Source organism: Carettochelys insculpta, chromosome 4 (genome assembly GCF_033958435.1).
Source record: "Carettochelys insculpta isolate YL-2023 chromosome 4, ASM3395843v1, whole genome shotgun sequence".
NCBI classification, from domain to species: Eukaryota; Metazoa; Chordata; order Testudines; family Carettochelyidae; genus Carettochelys; species Carettochelys insculpta.
The window spans coordinates 59685728-59705466 of record NC_134140.1 but is presented as its reverse complement, the minus strand read 5'-3'; the positions used below and the strand labels follow the sequence as shown (position 1 = coordinate 59705466).

The 19739-nt window shown below is 42.6% G+C and overlaps 1 protein-coding gene across 5 annotated transcripts in view; it reads left to right on the top strand.

Moving 5' to 3' along the window:
* Nucleotides 1–19739, top strand: part of STOX2 (storkhead box 2) — a 201508-nt gene that overhangs the window by 169988 nt on the left and 11781 nt on the right. For 4 of the 5 annotated variants that reach the window (XM_074992954.1, XM_074992950.1, XM_074992952.1 and 1 more), the window contains 2 exons: nucleotides 1643–1795; nucleotides 13048–15310. In XM_074992954.1, the coding sequence (XP_074849055.1) occupies nucleotides 1643–1795; nucleotides 13048–15310 (2416 nt within the window). Of the gene's footprint in view, nucleotides 1–1642; nucleotides 1796–11760; nucleotides 11829–13047; nucleotides 15311–19739 lie in introns of those variants that run through there. The other variant, XM_074992953.1, reaches the window with a different exon arrangement.

Here is a 19739-nt window from a genome sequence, read left to right as displayed (position 1 = left end):
ATCCAGTGTCTTCCTTCAGAAGTAACAGCACTGTATTTTTTCTAAGGTCTGCCAGCATATATCCAACCGCAGGTTGAAAACCTGCTTAGGTGGTGGGCAGTAATATTCTAGATAGATACAGCACAAATAATCTTACTTTAAATCCCCTTCCCTATTTTTGTGTGTATTTTTTTAAATCCTTAATGCATTTCTGTTAACCTATGTCCCTACTGTACAGCAGAGTATGCAACTGGCACATATGAAAAATAAATGTTATACATAGGGTTAACCTAAAGCAATTATGAAAACTTTTTTACAAAATACTCAGTGCAACAATTCTGAGTATTGTTTAGAATTCGATGCATTTGATTTTCCATTTTTGAGCCCAACACAAGCGTGTTGTACCTATTTAATGAAAATGAAGACTGTTAAAATTAATGGGACCGCATTCAAAACATCTAATTCCTTTGAAGTTCAGGAGTGGGTTTAATATGAATTCATAGATTTGAACCCACTTCCCTAGTTTTGGGTTTTCATATGCTCCAAATCTGTATTCCAGTTGTTCAAATTCTCTGAAATCTCATGAGAAGAGCTCATAATTTTTTAAAGCCATTTAATCTCAGTCTGCATCCCAGTGATTGATCAGCCTGTATCCTGAACTATAGTTCAAACCCAATTGGAATCCTATTTCCAACTCTTCAGCCATTGTTACTATTTAATGTTCTATTATGGTTAAGGAAACTCCATTCCTCCTGCTTTCTCACTGCTTATGTAGGAAGCACTGCTGTACTTTTGGGACCATCTGGAAACTATTACCACTGAAACAGAAGATAGAGAGCAGACTTGAAATGTGTACGTACTGTACTCTTATCGCGTCAAATTGTTTCTCATCATGTAGTTTCTTACATTTGTTTTTCACTGCTCTTAAAACATTGGCTAATAAAATATATTTTAAAGACCTCATGGGAAAAATTATTTTGGTAAGTGAGTAAAAATAAAACTCCCCTAAGCAGATAACCTAAATGTCTATGCTACTTCATATTTCATCAACAAAACTTCAAAATTCTTCCTTTTACTGGAGTCATGGAAAGTCATTACATCTGCAGACCAAGGAAGGAAGTCTTCTGACCATAATTTTTAGATATTTGTTGCTTTTGTGCCACTGAGCAGAGGGCATAGTACCACTGGCCAGCAATTACTCATTAACACTTAGACTTTTTCTAATTTTTGTTGCCATTTAAAAAAAATTCAAAATTATTTCTAGTACAACAATTTTGATAATTCAAAATTATTTCTAGTATGCCTCTTGCAATGAGGGTTTGAAAATAGAGAGCGTTGGTATGAATCTATTGCATTCAGAAATATATACTTGCAGGTAAAGTTGCTGCATTGCATATGCAAACATAGGATTCTGCAGCTGCAATGGGTGTGCATGAATTTTTGTGGCGTTAAAATATTCCCTGAACATTTTAATACACCTTCACTGTCAAAAATGTCTTTGATTTCTCTAGTAAGTTGTTGATCTTATTTAGAGGTTTTTGTCATAAGAGTGATATAAACTGTTCAGAATTGTGCATATTGTCATGGATACATCTCTGTATACTTGTTCTGTGAGCAACACTTACATGAAACACTTACCTGAATGTCTGTTGTCTTTCTACAGGTGATGTATCACCAATCAGTATGTCTCCTATCAGTCAGTCACAGTTTATTCCCCTTGGGGAAATCCTTTGCCTGGCCATCTCATCAATGAACTCTGCACGAAAACAAGTCACACAGGAAGCACTAATGGAACACCTAACAACCTGCTTCCCAGGTAACTGTGCACTAAGGTGGCACTAATCATAAGAACTTGGGTTTTTTAAATAGCAGTCAAGGAGTTCCCCCTGGAAGGCTGGTTATAATTTTTGTTACTTTAGAAAAGGAAGCTTGGTAGGTAAACCAGAAGGGGTTCATTGTCATCTAGTCTGACCACCTATAAAATATGGGCCATAGAAATTCCCCAAAATAATTTCAAAACATTTCTTCTAGAAACACCTACAGTCTTTATTTAAACATTATCAGGATGAAGAATCCAGTGTGATTGCTGGTAAACTCTTCCAGTGCTTAATACCCACATTTTTAAAAAAGCCCTACATCCTGTTTCCAGTCTGAATTTGTATAGCTTCAACTTCCAGACTTTCGGTTGTTCTAGTGTTGTCTGCTAGATTGAAAAGCCTATTTTCGTATATTTGTTCCCCATGTAGGCACTTAGACTGTGATCAGTTCAGCCCCTTACTATCTCCTTTTCTAAACTATGTAGATCAAACTCTGTGTGTGTCATTGTAAAGCATGTTTTCTAATCCTTTAATCATTCTCGTGGCTCTTATTTGAACCTTCTCCAGTTCATCAACATCCTTCTTGAATTACGGACACCTGAACGGGACACAATATTCCAGTAGTGATCACACCAATGCCAAATACAGAGGTAAAATAGCCTCTCTACTCCTACTCAGAATTCCCCTGTTTATACATCCCAATGTTGCTTTCTTTGGTATACATCACATTGAGAGCTCATGTTCAGCTAGTTAGCCATAACAACCCCCACATCTTGTCCAGTCACTGTCATAGATGGCAGCTCCATTTAATCCTGAGGTTTGAAACAAAATTGACAGAAACCCTCAGACCCAATTCTTCAATCCTTATGCCCATGAGTTGTTCTTACGTTTACTGGCAATCATGCTCTGTTCAAGAGGGCTGCTCACATGAGTCAAAATTTTACAGGGTTGCTTTCTAATTCAAAGAAGATTTGAAGAAATTTGCAGCATTAATATTTACAAATCAGTGTGGCCTGTCTATTCTTTTCTTTTTTTTAATTGACTTAAGAATATGCTTGTCCAATATGTCTAATTAAATATCTAAAACTTCTGCAGCATCATAGTTTAAAGCACTTAATGTCCAGTGTTAGATAGGTAGAGCTGCTCCTTGCATATCCTCTCAATAGTCTGCTTAGATAGTACTTAAAGGTACGCAAACAAGCTAATCAGCAAAGTACAGGTGATAGTGGATTGCCCTGTTCAGTATTAATCTCTAAATTCGGAAATGGAGCATACTGGGCAGGTGGGCTGGAACACTTTGTGTAGTTGGGGTGCTCCGAGCCATTGAACCGATCTGTAAACCCTCGATATAATGGAAACCACCTTAGGCCAGGGGTAAATGCTAAGTCCAGCACCTGGGCTAGAAAGGGTAGATTCCATGTTGGCTTTTACTAGGTGTTATAGAGCGGGGGTGGGAAAGCTGCAGCCCCTGGCGCAATTTGATCCAGCCTGCAGCAAGTCTCCTGTGCTGCAGGAAAAAGCCCCAACTCTCTGTACCTTCCCATCTTCCTGCATGGCTAGGATGAGCGACAGGTGGCGAAAATTTGGGGTTTGGTGTATTTGAGGGGTTTCTTTTGTGTTTTGTTTTGTGGGAGCAGGTGAGTGGTGAGTTGGAGTGTGGCACATGCCAAGATAAATGTGAGTGCGGAGTGGGCTTATCTTCTTGCTTGTGTGTGACCCCCCCCCCCCCCCAACTGATTTTTCTGTGGGTCAGTTCCCCATCCTTAATCACAGACCAAAACAAACTGTCCATTCTTCAGGCACTTACTTCAGGTAGAGTTCTTCATGTACATCCTTAACAACCACTCCATCCTCAAGTACACGACTCCCATCTACTGAGTTAGGATTCTCCCCAGCCACTTTGGACAACATCCCCAAACTGCTGTGACATATTACAGATAATAAAGAATATCAGGGTAGTGAGGTGTCTAAAGGAAATCAGTAGTTTGGTTCTGATGCTGCTCCTGCCTTCTGCTGGGTCTCAACTCTACATAGCATAAAAAAGCCATAAGGTCTTCTGTTGGAGCTGACATCTCTCCCCATGATCACCAAAAGTCTTTAGCAGTTACAGATGTGGCCACTTTGTCATAGCCAATCTTGTACTACTCAGGGGCATGTCATCTCCATGCCAACAGCTTCTATCTGGGGTTAATGACTGATGCAAAAGGCACCCTATGTAGGCATATCCAGGCAGCATAGTATAAAAAGAAAGGGCACCCAGTGGTCATGCGGAACTCGTGAGTTGTAAACCCTGCTTGCTTACATGGTGACCCATTGCTGCAGTTTCCCCGTCTTTAAATAAATTGATATTACTAGCCTACTTGCCATCACTGGTGTAAAGATTAATTTACTTAAATTTCTATATTTAAAAAAAAAAGTACTTTGCCTGGGAAGGCTGATCATAACTAGATACATATTCTTTGCTCTTGGTTTTTCTTTCTTTTTTGGGGGCGGGGAGGGAGGGTGGGGAATATGTTAAGCCATAGGTTAACAGACCATGTCGAGTGGTGCAGTCTTGTACGTACCACATATGTCTTTTTCTATGACTGATAGCAAGTCATGAGGATTTGGAAAAAAAACAAAACAGGATTTAGGACTATGTCTAAAATGAAGATATTTGTCTGCCATTCAAATATTTACAGTGTTTGAGGTCGTTAATGAACCTCATTTCTGCCCTCTGATACAGCTGGAGAAAACACAATAAGTATATTTTGGAAACTCAAGTTTTCTGTCTCTGCCTGTGGTTTTATTTATGAGGTTTCTCCTGTCATCTCTGCATACTGCAAAGTTAATGACCCGGTACGTGGGCCAGAAGGTGGAGGGGGCAATCAAAGTTCACACTTCCAGCATAGTTTGTCCCAGTTACTTTCTCCAAGTCAGGCTTATTTCAGTAACACTACATTAGTATATACCGGGAAGGTTCCAAAGACTGAAACATTGGGCAGAAGTTTGTAATCCATATCATTTAGCAAAAACCTTCATTAAGTACTTGAAATGCTAAATTCTATATCCCCTGAGTTTCTCATGCACATTTCTTACTGGTTGGTTTGGTATTTCCCCTGTTCCTGTCTGACAAAAATACACACACAAATAATTCAATGAGCTGGAATATTTTGTATTCTCTGTTTGCAAGAATCCCCGTGCAAATTGGCTGTCTCTCTCTGCCTCTGCTTTTTTGCAGTGCAGAGTATTTGTCTTTCTAAAGTCTCAGATTAAGAAAAGGAGTGTTTTGTGTGGAGGGAGGGAGGAAGGCTTTTATTATCCTAAACTATTTTTCCCCATCACTTTTCTGCCTCTTTGCTGTTTAAAAAAAAAACAAAAAACAAACTCATTTCCCTTTTAGTCATAACATAATTAAAATATTGAATATCACCATATTAGCTCTTAGAGGGGACCACCCATCCAGTGAAGGGGTCCATTCTTGGTGCTGATTGATGTTTACATCTGCCTCTGTAACCCCAGCTTTTTAAGTCTTTTTGTATTTTCTCAAATAGACATTTTAAAGTATCCCATATCCTTTTATATATTATTTTATTTTCTCCAGCTGGATTGTGAAGAATTGAGAGACTGAGATATAGCCCTACTTTAAAATAATTGGTGTGCCTCTCATGATGTAGGAACATGTGCGTGTCTAAGGCTTACACTAATAAATTGTCAACCCAGTTAAGTCACTCAAGACTTTTTTTTTCTTTTAAATCTACACCCCAGACCAACAGAGCTCAACTAACTACCACCCCGGGGGTACACATGTTAATTTGACAGAATTCTTCTATAGGCCTAGCTACAGTTTCTTAGATTGGTTCTACACTAGTGGTACTACCTGGCATTACGTGTACCCTGGTGATAAACAAAGGTCTTCCAGGGGGCGGGCAGGGCACCAATACATCTTGATATTTGTCTAGTTTTAGAACAGGTTACATGTTAAAATAAATAAATAAATACAAAATAAAAAACCCACTAGCTAAGTCAATACAAACTAAAATTTCATACTGACAATGACTTGTTTAGGCTGCTCTATAGCTATGCACTGACATGGAAGTAAAATATTTCTATTATAAATGTATGGTAAAGACGAGAAAGTAAGCAGTTTTTCAGGAATACTACGCTGTGATGCCTTTATATTTTTGTCAAGTTTTTGTAAGTGAGATAAAAGTTGGGGGTATGCAAGACAAATCAGACTCCTGGAAAGGGTGCAGTAGTGTGGAAATGTGGAGAGCCATTGACCAAAACACAGGAGAGGACCCCTCCACTTGCATAGGTAGTGTATGCGCAGCAGCCACTTGTCTCAACAGCACAAGTGACCTTGTGACAGGTACTTCCCTGGGTTTTATGGGATGTATAATCTTCATAACCACAGTTGCAGTTCTCAAACTGAGGAAGAATAAAGCGCTTTTCGCAGTGCAAGATCTTACCGTTGCATCCTAGCCGTGTAGTTTGCTGAGCCAATGTGCAGACATAAATCTGGGACACAGCTATATCTGAAATAAGGTATGCTAATTATTTATAACATCACATAGCAACCACTCTACATCTTAAACTAGTATTTCATGAGCCAATCAGAGTGTTTCTTTTATCCCTTGTTGAGCCATAGTGCCAGCTCAGGAGAAAATCATTTTAGAAGGTTTAACACCAGTTAAACAACAATTACATTTTTTTTCCCATAAGCTAATACACTGGGTATTGGAAAATGTGTATAATAATGCACATCTTATTTCTGGGGATTGTGTTTTGTCAGTCTCTTTTTTCTTTTTAAATAAAGGACTACGGCTCTGAACACGGCATTATTCTAAGTTAGAACATACAAGAAGATGTTTATGAAATCCTGCATTATGTTTATTGACCAGATTTAAAATCTCATATACTAAATGTAAATCTCTGAAATCCAGGATAACAGTTAAGAATTTAACCTCTTTTCCTGTGTTTGGCATCTATCCTCTAGTGAATATGAACCTGGTTTTATCAAAGCTTATAGATAAAATTTATGAGTATATAATGACTTCACTGTTCTTAATAGTTTTTATGTGGGCTTTTTGTAATGTTGTTAACCAAAGCAGCTTACAGTGTTGAAAAATTCTGTAACAATGCCCCCTGTACAAGCCACTGTGTTAACTGAGTGGTGAAGAAGAGATATTCTGATGGCTGCTGAGGTGAAGTCCACCTTACAAATTTATAATTCCTGTACATTTATTTTTACATTTAATGCCCAGTGTATGTGCAGCCGTGGGAAAAATGTGCTTTACATTAACTGAGTTCACCTTAGGTCAGTGTTCTTTGTGAGCAACAAACAAGACATAATCTTCTGTCTGGAAGCTCTGTGGAGGGCACAGTAGACTCTCTTGAGATGCAGTAAATGTGCATGTCTGATGATTCAATGTCCAGACAGTTTCTGCTTTTGAATTATTAAAGCACTACACAATCTTAAATAACACCACTGCTGCCATGCGGTATTTTAAACACCAGGTGCTCTGAACCATCCATCTCTCTCTCTCTCTCTCTCTCTCTAATTTGCTTATGTTCATTGGGGGAGCTGCTCAAGAGAGAAATATGACTAACCTCTGGAGGTGGTGGGGAAGCTCCCATCTGAACAGGTCATTGTCAGGCTGTCACAGGGCAGCCCAAACTCGAGAACACTTCTGCAGCAGGCCACATCAGGACAGACACATCTGCCTCAGTTTCCCTCCTCCAGGGTCCTCAGTATTAGCCTGCAGTGTCTTTCCAGGTATAAATATAACATTTTTGTGGTTGTTCTGTGTACATTTATGCTAAAAATTCCACAATCTTAGTCCAGATTGGCCCCCAGCATAGTCCAAACTGTGTATGCAAATACAGTGCTTCATCCCTCACCACGAACCAGGTCAGCACCGCTTCTCCGAACCATGTACCAGACAGCAATCCCAGCTCCTGGACTTGAGTGCCACTCACACTTTTAGCAGGACCTGTTGCACTCACACCGCCTCTTTGCTGGGAATATCCATGACTTCCTCTGAGCTTCTCATGGGTCTTCTGAGCCCCACTCTGCAGCCCCAGAAAATGCAGCAGGTCAGATTCTCTGCGGTTTCCCTGTCTTCAGCCCTCTCTGGACCTTAGCTCGGTTTCTTTGTCTTAGAGCCAGCTGGAAATTCTTCTGCTTTGCCTGCTTCCTTGAGCCCTCTGACCCTAGGTCTCTGGTTGGGGGGCACTAGCCAGCAAACCCCTCTTTCTGCTCTCTTACCTTCAGGTTTCTTCCAGGTCCTAAATATACAAGTTGTGGCTACACTGTAATGTCTGACTTAACATATCACCATGGCTGGCCTCAATTTGCACCTGAGGGTCCCAGGCAGCAGGACTATAAAATTGTTGTGTAGATGTTCAGGTCTGGTCTTCGAGATGCAGATTAGGGACACCGGGATTATGGAGCTTACTATTTATTTGTTCCCCATGTAGGTACTTAAACTCTCATCAGGTCACTTCTTAACATTCTCTTTGTTAAGACAAATAGATTGAACTCCTTGAATCTTTCACTGTAAAGCCTGTTTTCTATTCCTTTAATAATTCCCATGACTCTTCTCTGAACCCTCTCCAATTTATTTATCAGCGTGCTCTTTCAACCAGAACTGGACACGGCATTTTAGCAGCGATCACACTAGGGCCAAATACAGAAATAAAATTACCTCTATTCCCATGTGAGAGTCCCTTCTTTATACAACCAAGAATCATGTTAGCTTTTTTACCACAGTGTTGCCTGGAAGTACATGTTCATTTGATTCCCTCCCAAAGCCCCCAAATCTTTTTCAGAGACCCTCCTTAGTAGGAGATAGTCCCCACTCCCCTAGTCTGCCAGTGTAGCTGACATTCTGTATTCGAGATTCTACACTTGGGGAATTCAGTGTCACTGTGCTTGTGCAGAATTCATGGCCCCTGCACACTTCTTTGGTTCCCTGCAGAAAAATGACTTATGATGATGAAGCAAAGGAAAGCTGCGAGAGCGGTCCCTTGCCCCTCCCTGGCAGTGCAGGCACCTCGGTTTGGCTGCGCAGTGCAGCCAGTAGAGACGTAGTGATGATGTACACATTATGAAAGCCAAAACAGATAGATCCTATCTCCACCCTGGCCTTGTCTGCCCCAGGACTTTCTGCACTATTTCTCTAGCCCTATATCATTCTTTCACCGCTAGGAACTTTGGAAGTATAGACCACATATTTTTTTTTAATCTACCTTTCCTTAATACTGTGTCCATCAGCGCATCATATAATCCTAGCAGTAGGGTTGCACAGTGTGAAAATCCTAGTGTAGGTGGAGAGCTTGCCTTAATCACTCAGGCTCATATAGTTTTGTTGATGTTATTTATAATACACCAGGAGAATCTCCGCCATTTTAGCCCACTTCAAACAGGAAACCCAGGGCTCACAGAAATGTGTTGTAACTGTTTTGAGGGAAAGAACGTGACTGACCTGGAGGGAAGTAAGAGGAATGTGGAAAGGAAATAGGAAAAATTATGAGGAAGTAATAGGAATGGGAAAGAGAGACCAGGAAACTAATTGAAATATTTTAGAAGTTACTTTTTTGGCAGCCAATTGTGTTCTTTGCATTTTTCCTTCTGTCACTTACATTTGTGTATTTAATTAAACAGTTCAGTTGTAACCATGATCATTCATGACTGCTGCTTGTTAACTTGGTGTTAAGTACTGCCTAGTGTAAATTAGGGATGTTACCGGTAGTTCACACAGGGGCTGCAGCAGAGAGACACCTCTCTGCCTCAGCCCTGGACCTGCCCCAGTGGGAGAGGTGTGTATCTGAGGCAACCCCACACCCGGATCTCTCGCGGCAGGGAGAGGCAGCTCCCTCTCCCCCAGACACAGCTGAGGAGTTGCTATGCTGGGTGGAAGTGCCTCTCCCCTCGCCCAGGGTTTTCTGCAGGGAAGGAGGGCTGTGAGGAATTTCTGTGGGTGGAACCTGCACTTCAGTCCGGAGCTCCCTCCTACACCCTGAATTCATCTTCAGCCATACCTACCCTCCCAGAGCCTTCATCCACCCACAGGCCAAATGTTTGCCCTCGCCTGGAGCTCCATCCCACATGCTGAACCTCTCAGCCCCCTCACGACCACACATCACCTCCATAGTGGTGCACATAACAAAATTCATTCCATGCATGCATGGGAAGAAATAAAGGGAATGATGATTGTATGATGGGTATGATAAAGGGATGTTCTCAAAGCACACCAAGCATGAGAAGGTCTCCAGGTAGGTGGGGGAAGAGAGAAAGCTGTTAAATATAACAGAGAATTGCTTACTGCCCAGGGATGGTAATTAAATTATTTTCGTAAGATTTTTTACTCATTCTGTGTATTTATAGTAGGTAGTCGCCCAGTGTAAAACTGAGCATCAGCTAAACCATTGCTTAAAGAGTCTTTTATGCGACACTTAATAGTCATTATGGTCTGCTGGGTGAATCATACACTTTTTCAAATGCATTTTCAATACCTTTTACATAACAACCATAACAGCGTCAAAAGATCCATTTCAGCCTTTAAATAACTCTTTCATAAAGCTCCCAGGAGAGAGCTTTTTTCCTTTCTCTTCTTCCTATTTTAGAATGAATATTGAGTAAACAAGTAAAATTAAAGATCGAGGCCTACGTTATCCCCACACAGGGAAGACCTGGTAGAGCACAGTGAGCTGTCCCACCTCTGTGGGACTTCCTGGAGATCGTATCTCTAGAAGGAAGAGGCAAGCGTGACTTCTGCTCCACTACCCTTGCACTTCAGTGGGAGTAGCCCTGAATTGTGCAGTGCATCTTGTACACAGACACAAAGACAGACTGAGAGAGTCTGTCTTTCTGGTTCACTGCCGCTGGTAACAAAGCAAAGGAAAAGATAGAGCAGGAAGCATCAGCTAAGTGTGCAACTCAATGCACTGTGATACTGTGAACTACAGATAAACAGGTTATATCTATCAGGCTCTGTGTGGGTACTGTATTCATTCTTGGCACTTAGCACAGGGTAAAAGAGCCTGCTCAAGCTGAGGGGCTATTGTTCACGTTCTGTAATTGTAGACACTTGCGGTCCAGAAAGAGGGTTTGCATATTATGAGTTGTTAGTATCCCAGGGAAATCAGACCAGGCTCTGGGTTCTCAGTGTGCACGCTAACCTCTTGTCCATCTGCCAAAATACAGTTGCTTGGTGTTTAGACATTCACTTTTGTTGCTACCGCTTGTGTGTCCTGTCCCATTCAGGGTTTTCTGTCTGCCGCTACTTCCAGGGTGGTGATCTGCAGCAACCATGCTCCAAATGGAAAGGGAGGGGGGAAATTGGAGTTCTCTTGCTTTACCTTTAGGATTATTGCATTAAATGTACATCATATATGTTACATTAGTGGGAGTGGCTTTTTCAGAGCGCTGAGTGACTTAAGCAATGCTTCAGACAAACCCTTACCAGTCCTCTCCTTTCTCTGCTCTCACTCTTGTGTCCATTTTGTTCCTAATCAGACTTTTAACATGTCCATAATAACATGGCCTATGCTCCTGATAATTGGCACAGTAAAAATGTCTCTAAATACAAGTATCATCCAAAGCCAGCTAAGAGACTAGTAGTTATATACATAGTGCAGTACAGTACCCATGAATGGGGTGAGTTAGGAACAATGCTTAGCCTGAATTGTCTATATCTTGGCTAGTGTTGGCCCACGTCAAAACTTCAGGAGGGCTGAAGGCTTTGTCTATGCAGAAATTCACAACTGGAGTTCACTAAAATAACGAAACAGTGGCATACATTAGAATTCGCTGTAAAGAAACTTGGTTGTTCTTCATGTATGGAAGGGGGGAGAAAAAGCTTTACTTTGCACTTCTCTTTTCTGTTAAGTTCACTCCAGAAGCTCCTATTAAGGACATGAGTATTATGGAAGAGTGCTTTTGACTGGAAAGAAAAGGGATAATGACTTATTTTACAAAGAAATTTTGAAATTGCCTTTTGCTGAAATGTAGACTGAAAGGCCACAAGAAAAATGGAACTCAAAAAGGTTTGTTATGGTGCTGGGGGAACTAGAGTTGCTTATTGCTTTGTATTTTTGAGCAGCCAGACCTTCACAAGGAAGCACTGCATCTCTTTCCATCGCGTTTGTTTTTTAGAAAGGATAGCCTTTAGTTACTTCCACTTGTAGGTAACCTTAATTACAAAATGGAACTGTTACAAAAAGAGAGACTCAAGGGAATATTTAATTTTTGTTGTTCTAGTCAAATATTTACATCCTAGTTCATCGATATTTATGTATTGATTATGGTTTTCGTTAATACACAAATAGGTGCCCATTTTTTTTCACACTTCCAACACAACCCAACAGTTAGGACTTTCCAACAAACCATTCCCACATAAATATCCACCGCCATGAGATCCAACCTCCTGATCCAACCTCCCCATCCATTTCCTACCAAGACTCTGAATAATCTCATGCCTGGTCTCCTACATGGGGAGAACAGAATCATCCTCATCTCTCACCTTGAACAGCTTTATTTTGCTTGGTTAAAAAGGGAGTTGAAACACTGGGTTTTGCTAACCACTTCAGAAAAGACCAGTTGGATTAAGCACCTGACTGAAAATTACCTGGGAAATATGAGGTGGGAGAAGAGGAAAGGCCTACTTGAGGTACATTGCCTTCCTGCTTTGAACCCAGGCTACTGTGCTCTCATTTGGGAGAAGGGTTTGAGAACTGGAGACACAGATAGCCCTTGCTGTTGAGGGCCTTATAACTATGCTGCAGGCTGGGCAGTATCACCCTCTCCTTTACTTCCTCAGACAACAGCCACCATGCTGGCCAATGATGGGAGCCTCTGTTTGGAGATAGAACTTGGACTGAGGAAGATGAGGGGGGCGCTAAGAAATGAGCGCCCACATTTCTTTATTCCTCATTCGTTTTGTCCATGTTAAAAGGACCCGCGGAGCAGTCAGCATTCCAGAATGGAGAGTCCAGAGCAGCAAAGAACCTTTTGGCACTCAGCCACTTTATTTTTATATATAATACATGTATACACTCTGTTATTGTCCTTTGGGTGACTGAAGAGTAGGAGATAAGAGGGGAAAATAGAAAGATAGTAGAGAATGCCCATCAATGTGCTCAATATGAATTGTTTGCTCTGCCTGCTACTAGCTTTTATGCTGGTGAAAACTCTGGGATGGTGGGAGGGAGCCAAAGAACTTTTTGTGATTATACCGTAGCTCATATATATTTACTGTTGTTTTAGGCGTTCCAACTCCCAGTCCTGAAATTCTTCGGCATACCTTGAATATGCTTGTACGAGAGAGGAAAATATATCCAACTCCAGATGGCTATTTCATCGTGACCCCACAGACTTATTTTATAACCCCATCCCTGATAAGAACTAACAGTAAATGGTATCATTTGGATGAGAGGATACCTGACAGGTCTCAGTGTACCTCTCCACAACAAGGAACTATAACTCCCTCCACCTCAGGCTGCGTCAGGGATCGAACTTTGCCCAAAAACCACTGCGACTCTTGTCATTGTTGCAGAGAAGACATGCACAGCATGCATGCATCCACCTTACAGAGGAAATCAGCAAAGGACTGTAAAGACTCCTATTGCCCTCCTTCTCTGTGTCAGGTACCACCCACTGAAAAAAGTAAAAGTACTGTAAATTTTTCATATAAAGCTGAGACGCTCTCAAAGCCTAAAGATGTAGAAAAGCAGTCCAAAAAATTTGGGCTGAAATTGTTTCGGTTAAGCTTTAAAAAGGACAAGGCAAAACAGCTGGCCAATTTCTCTGCCCAGTTTCCTCCCGAGGAATGGCCCTTGCGGGATGAGGACACCCCTACCACTATACCTAGGGAAGTAGAAATGGAGATTATTAAGCGCATCAACCCAGACTTGACTGTGGAAAATGTAATGAGGCATACTGCACTAATGAAGAAACTTGAAGAAGAAAAAGCTCAGAGAAACAAAGCTGGTTCTTCTGCTCACCATAGTGGGCGAAGCAAAAAGAGTAGGACTCACAGGAAGTCTCATGGGAAATCTCGGTCACACAGCAAGACCCGGGTGTCCAAAGGAGACCCTTCAGATGGCTCGCATTTGGATATACCAGGGGAAAGAGAGTATGAGTTCTATGATCCCCTTACTAGGTCCCCACGGGAAGGCTGTTTCATAATAGAACACAAAGGAGATAATTTTATCATGCACAGCAATCCTAGCGTGATTGAGTCTCACTTTCCCATGACACCAGAATGGGACGTATCTGGTGAGCTGGCCAAAAGAAGAACTGAGATGCCTTTTCCTGAACCTTCAAGGGGAAGCTCCCACTCCAAGGTCCATCGAAGCCACAGCCATACACAAGACAGAAGGTCAAGGAATGAGAGGTCTAACAAAGCAAAGGAGAGATCTAGATCAATGGATAACTCTCAAGGACCTTTGGGTTCTGCTAGTTTAGGCACACCTGAAGACATAGCTGAAGGCTGTAGCCCAAGTGACCAAACTAGTCAAGCATATATAGATGACAGTACCTTAAGGCCTTCACAGTCACTCGGTCATCAAAGGGCTCTAATTTCATCTGCAAACTATAAAGATGTGTGTGTATCGGAAACAGTTAGTGGCAACGTAGAAAGCCCTAGTTCCTGTGGCCTCTTGGAACAAAGCAAGCCTGCAGAGAACTTACCATCTTACAGCGAGTTCAACTCCTGCACAACAAAATCAGCAACTGAGGATTATTTTCAATGCAACACTTCGAGTGAGACGGTACTTACCGCTCCGTCACCAGTGGGGAAAAATAAAGAGGACCATGACACAGTGACTTTAACCGATGGAATAAAAAAGCTTTCTCCCTCTGAAAGACAACCCCAACACATAGCCAGAGAACCCACAGTACAAAAAGAGGAGTCCCCTAAAGGGCCAAGCGGGGGTCCCGTTGTTGCTGGCCAGACACCTGAGGTGGTTGCAAATGGCCGACTGGTTCAGCACCATAACACGGAGCCAAGCAGTCTGGACAAAAGGAAAGAAATTTTTAGCAAAGACACACTTTTTAAACCTCTGCACAACACACTCTCTGTGAATAGCTTTCACAAGTCCAATGTGCCCCTCCTCAAACCCCATCAGAAGACACCCTCTGACACACTGCCAGTCAGATGTGAGAAACTTGAACAAACTATAGTAACCTCAGCTACACAAGTTTTACCCATGTCCCAGAGACAGCAAGAGCCAGTTGGGAACCAGGAAGCCACCTTTGATTATTACAATGTTTCTGATGATGATGACTCAGAGGAGGGAACAAACAAAAATGCCGAAGAAGAAAAAAACAGGGATGATGTTGGCACTATGCAGTGGCTACTGGAGCGGGAAAAGGAAAGGGATCTGCAAAGAAAGTTTGAGAAGAATCTCACTCTTCTCACCCCAAAAGAAACGGAAAATAGCGGCAATCAGAGAGCCACGCATTCAGCTCGACTGGACAGTATGGACAGCAGCAGCATTACTGTAGACAGCGGGTTCAATTCTCCACGGTAGGATTGTAAAATTGATTTTAAGAATCACTCTAGAACGTTCGGTTTTCTGCTATAACTCTGTTTCACGTGGGCAGATGATTGTGGGAATATGTTAACTGTTTCAGATGATTTTTCCAACAAAATTTTCCTTCAGCCTGAGAGTGCCTCTCTCCAGACTTGTGCCTTGGTTTCTTTCCCTCACACAGGCAACAGCAGCAACTCCAACAATGCCGTAGTCATTGTCTCTCTGCCCCATACTTTTCTGTATCACTTTTTTCAGATTAATTTACATTGCATTTAGAATAGGAGGGGAGAGAACCTCAAAAGATAGCATCAGCATGATTAACATGAAGGAGGGATACAGAATTGTGGCAGAACCTTTTCCCGAGACATTACAGGTAGGCAGTTAGAGGTTGCAGATGTACTACTGATACTTTGAGTATTTTATAAATCCTCTTTCTGAAGCCACGTCTGTCATCAGTCCAAACTGGTAGGATTAGAAGAGCTGTCTCTTGTACCTTGAAGAAAAGTGAAGATTGTTTGTTTGTTTCAGGAAGGTGCCACAGCCCTGAAAGTATTAAGAATATTTGGTCTGTGAAGATGACTAAAGAGAGGTGTCTGGCCTGTAATGTCTAGGAAAAAAGTGTAAGGATTCTATGTGGTGCTAGAAATTTTACAAACATATGGGAAGACACACTGCTGTTGAGACAGTCACACCCTGAAGACTTTAAAGTGTCATCTCCAGTGTAATAATCCATCACTGAGGCTTCTCTCTGATCCAAGTGGATGCCATGACCCTGGTGGAATAGGTCTTGATTTACATTATTTGTCCTAGAAACTAATCAGCTAAAACAGAGCAACGATTCTTAAAACTAAGGTGCAATTTGCAATAGTTCTTTTGCAGTATCCAATTTTAGTTTACCTTTGCATTGGCAATAAACAAAATCTGAGTCTTGTTAGGTAAAAGGAGAATCTGTTTTTCTATTTAAAATTGGTTTAGTTTCTCAAAATTGATAATTAACAAAAAAAAAAAAAGTCAAAACAAACAAGCAGTCAAGTAGCACTTTAAAGACTAACAAAATAATATTAGATGAGTTTTCGTGGGACAGACCTAATATATTATTTTGTTAGTCTTTAAAGTGCTACTTGACTGCTTTTGTGTTTTGATAGTATATACACTAGCATGGCTTTCTCTCTGTTACTTTTAAAAAAAAAAAAAAAAAAGTGTTAGGACTCAGAACATATGGGTAGGCATCCACATCATGTTACACACAGCCAGTTGTCCTCTCAGATGAAACAGTGTCAGCCTAGAGAGAACTCCATCGGCTTTCTGTGACTGAGGGCAGATTTTGACCCAGTGGAGCATCCTATAAGATGACTTGAAGGGTTCCATCTAGCTATTTGTGCTGTGATGCCTCTTGATCCTTCAGCATCTTTGTCCCTTCTCTTACTAAACAGTAGCAAATGTTTCGTGCCAGAGTTTGTCAGTGAAAGCTTCCTTACTGCTGGAATGATGTACACTTTTTTTTTCCCACCTCCCCAACTGCTCTGTGGCTGAGACTGACTCTTCAGTGACACTTTTATTGCTCCCTGGTTCAAGCATTTTTAAAGCTATTGCTCTGCCTCCAATACAGCTACATGCAGCACTGTCCCCCAAATCATTGAGGTAATTTATTTAAAAAAAACCCCACTTTAATTAGGATAATTATTTCTAACAGTAAATTTAAAATCATAATTTTAGAGGAATAAAAAGTAATTAAGGTAGTTCTTCAAGTAGTTGCAGCCAGGTATTCCACTTGGGAGGAGCACACCCAGCACTCCAGGGCCAGAGTACTTTCCCAAGCAGAACCTGTAGGGGGCCCCTCTTGCACCTTGTGGCCATAGTTGTGCTATCCTGGACCCACTTGGTTCTGTCTTAGCACCTGTGGCTGGAGGCAGAGTTCTGTGTGGTTTTCCAGTCCTACAACTTTTATTTTTACTGACATTTCTAGTTGTATATCGTTAGTAGCCTTAGCATTTAATTTTAGTTAGCTGTAGTTTCAAGTATTTCCCTCATAATGCCCTTACTGGGATTTAAACTTTGTCTGTTGTGGGAGGGACAATGATCCCCACATTTAGGGCTTGCGGTGCCTAGCCAAAGTCCATGCCAAGGAATGGTGTTCAAGTTGCAAATCATTCACCAAACAGACTAACATGGCAAGGGGTCTTCATCTGATGCTGCATCTGCTCAAGTAGGCCATGTGGCCTCTTTCAGCACCGGGGACCTCATCAGATCAGCGGTCACCCTCTGGTACTGAGAGCACGGTCACTTTGTGTCCTGGAGCTGGCATTTCTCTGAAGATGATGGAGTTGTTCTCCATCGAATCTGCCAGGGAAGAGTTCACGCAAGGCTGACCATGCTGCTCCAAGTCCCAGGGGGACTCATCTCCCTCGTCCAGAAGGAGGAGTGGATCAGCCTGAGCAGAAAGCCTGTGTGTGGGATGGAGCAAGGCTGTCAACTGCTTTCCAGTACCATCTGAGGAGGTCAGAGACCTAATGCCATAGACTCTGGTTCCAGCTCTGGGGCATCCATTGAGTCCAGTAGCAATGAGGGTGATGCTGGCTGCTGACTTCACTAAATACCACTTTCAGCACAAGAAACAACCTGTGTTGTTTCAACTGTGAGCACTAACTCCCTAGGCTATGCTCACACTTGAGGACTGGTCCCTCCTACAGCCTGGGACTCGCTGGAATTAGGTTGGGATCTTCATCTTCTCACTGTCCTGTCAGCTGACCCATATTGGTGGCTGCTCATGGAAGACTCTGGGCATCAAGATTGTCACTTGTCTTGTGGTTGCAACATGGGCCTCTGGCCTAGAACCAACTCACCACCAATGCCCTGTCAGCCTCCACACAATCCATGGGATACTCTTTGGTCATGTAGGTACCATTCCTTCTCACTGACCGGTTTCTGGAGATGACCATCAATCCTCCACAGAGGTACTAATGAGCCTTTCTCTCAAAGGGTCTCCAGAGTCGTTCCCTCCAAACCAGTCAGTTCTTGAGTATTATTGAGCTGTGACACAGTTAACTACTCCATCTTTGTCTCTTGACGATTCCATGTCTGTCTCTTCCTCCCCTATGGAGACAGGATTTCCAGGTATATCAGGACCTTTTGTGGCATGTGGCTGCTTTCTAGGGTATCCAAGTGGAGATGCTGCAGGAAAACACCCAGAAGAAAGTGGATACCCTATACGGTAGAACCCCAAGATATGCACACTCAGGTTGTGCATATCTCAGGTTAATTCAGCTCTGAGTGGCGGGGAGCTGGCGCCTGGCTCCAGGCTGCCCATCACTCAGGGGAGCTGGGAAACTGAACAGCACAGCTGCGTTGGTCAGTTTTCCTGGCTCCCACGCATGGCGGGCAGCCCGGAGCTGAGTGCCAGCTCCCCATCACTCAGAGGAGTAGGAAAACCTGACCAGCTTTGCTATGCTGCTCAGTTTCATGGCTCCTGTGAGTGGTGGACAGCCGGGAGGCAGGCACCAGCTCCCCCCACTCACAGGAGCAGGGAACCTGATCAGTGCAACTGTGCTGGTCAGTTTCCTGGCTCCTGTCGGGGCGGCAGCCGAGAACCTAACTCTCAGCTGGTGCCCCTGACAGGAGCAGGAAAACTGCTCCTGTCAGGGGTGACAGCCTGACTCTTGTTGCCTCTGACAGGAGTGGTTTCCCAGCTCCTGTCAGGGGTGGCAGCCTGTTTCTTGGCTGCCGCCACTGACAGGAGTGCTGGTCAGTTTCCCCTCTCCTGTGAGCCGCGGGCAGCCCATAGCCAAGATCTCATCTACCCACCACTCACAGGAGACAGGAACTGACCAGCGGTGCTGCACTAGTCAGTTTCGTGGCTCCCCCAAGTTATGCAAAATTTTTACTTACGTGGGGTTGCGGAAGAACGCAACCTCTGTGTAAGTCGGGGGTCTACTGTAATCCATTGGCCCTCGGAGAGCTGCCCTCCCCATTAATGTTGAGAATGCTGGCTTTGATACCACTTGCTGGGGGAGACCCTTTATTGACTTTTGTGGCCTCTACAAATATATCAGTTACATGAGTTTCCAGATGATCACCTATCCTCCCCGTATTGTCTCAGAATCATTGGTTGCCGTTCTGGATCTTCAGGATGTCTACTTTCATGTGATGATTTGCCAGGCCTAGGAAAACTCCTTTGATTCGACATAGTGGAATGCCGTTTCCAGTATATGGTGTTTCCAGTCAGTGTCTCTTCTACCATTTCAGTTTTTATGAACTATATGGTTGTCATGATGGCATTTCTCAAGCAGAAAGAAATCTACATCTTTCCAGATCTGGGCAATGGGTTACAGAGTGACAACTCCAGAGAGGACTGTCTTTCTCACAATGGTATGAAGTGCTTGCTTGATCACCTGGGTCGTTTCTTCAACAATGGAAAGTCAACTT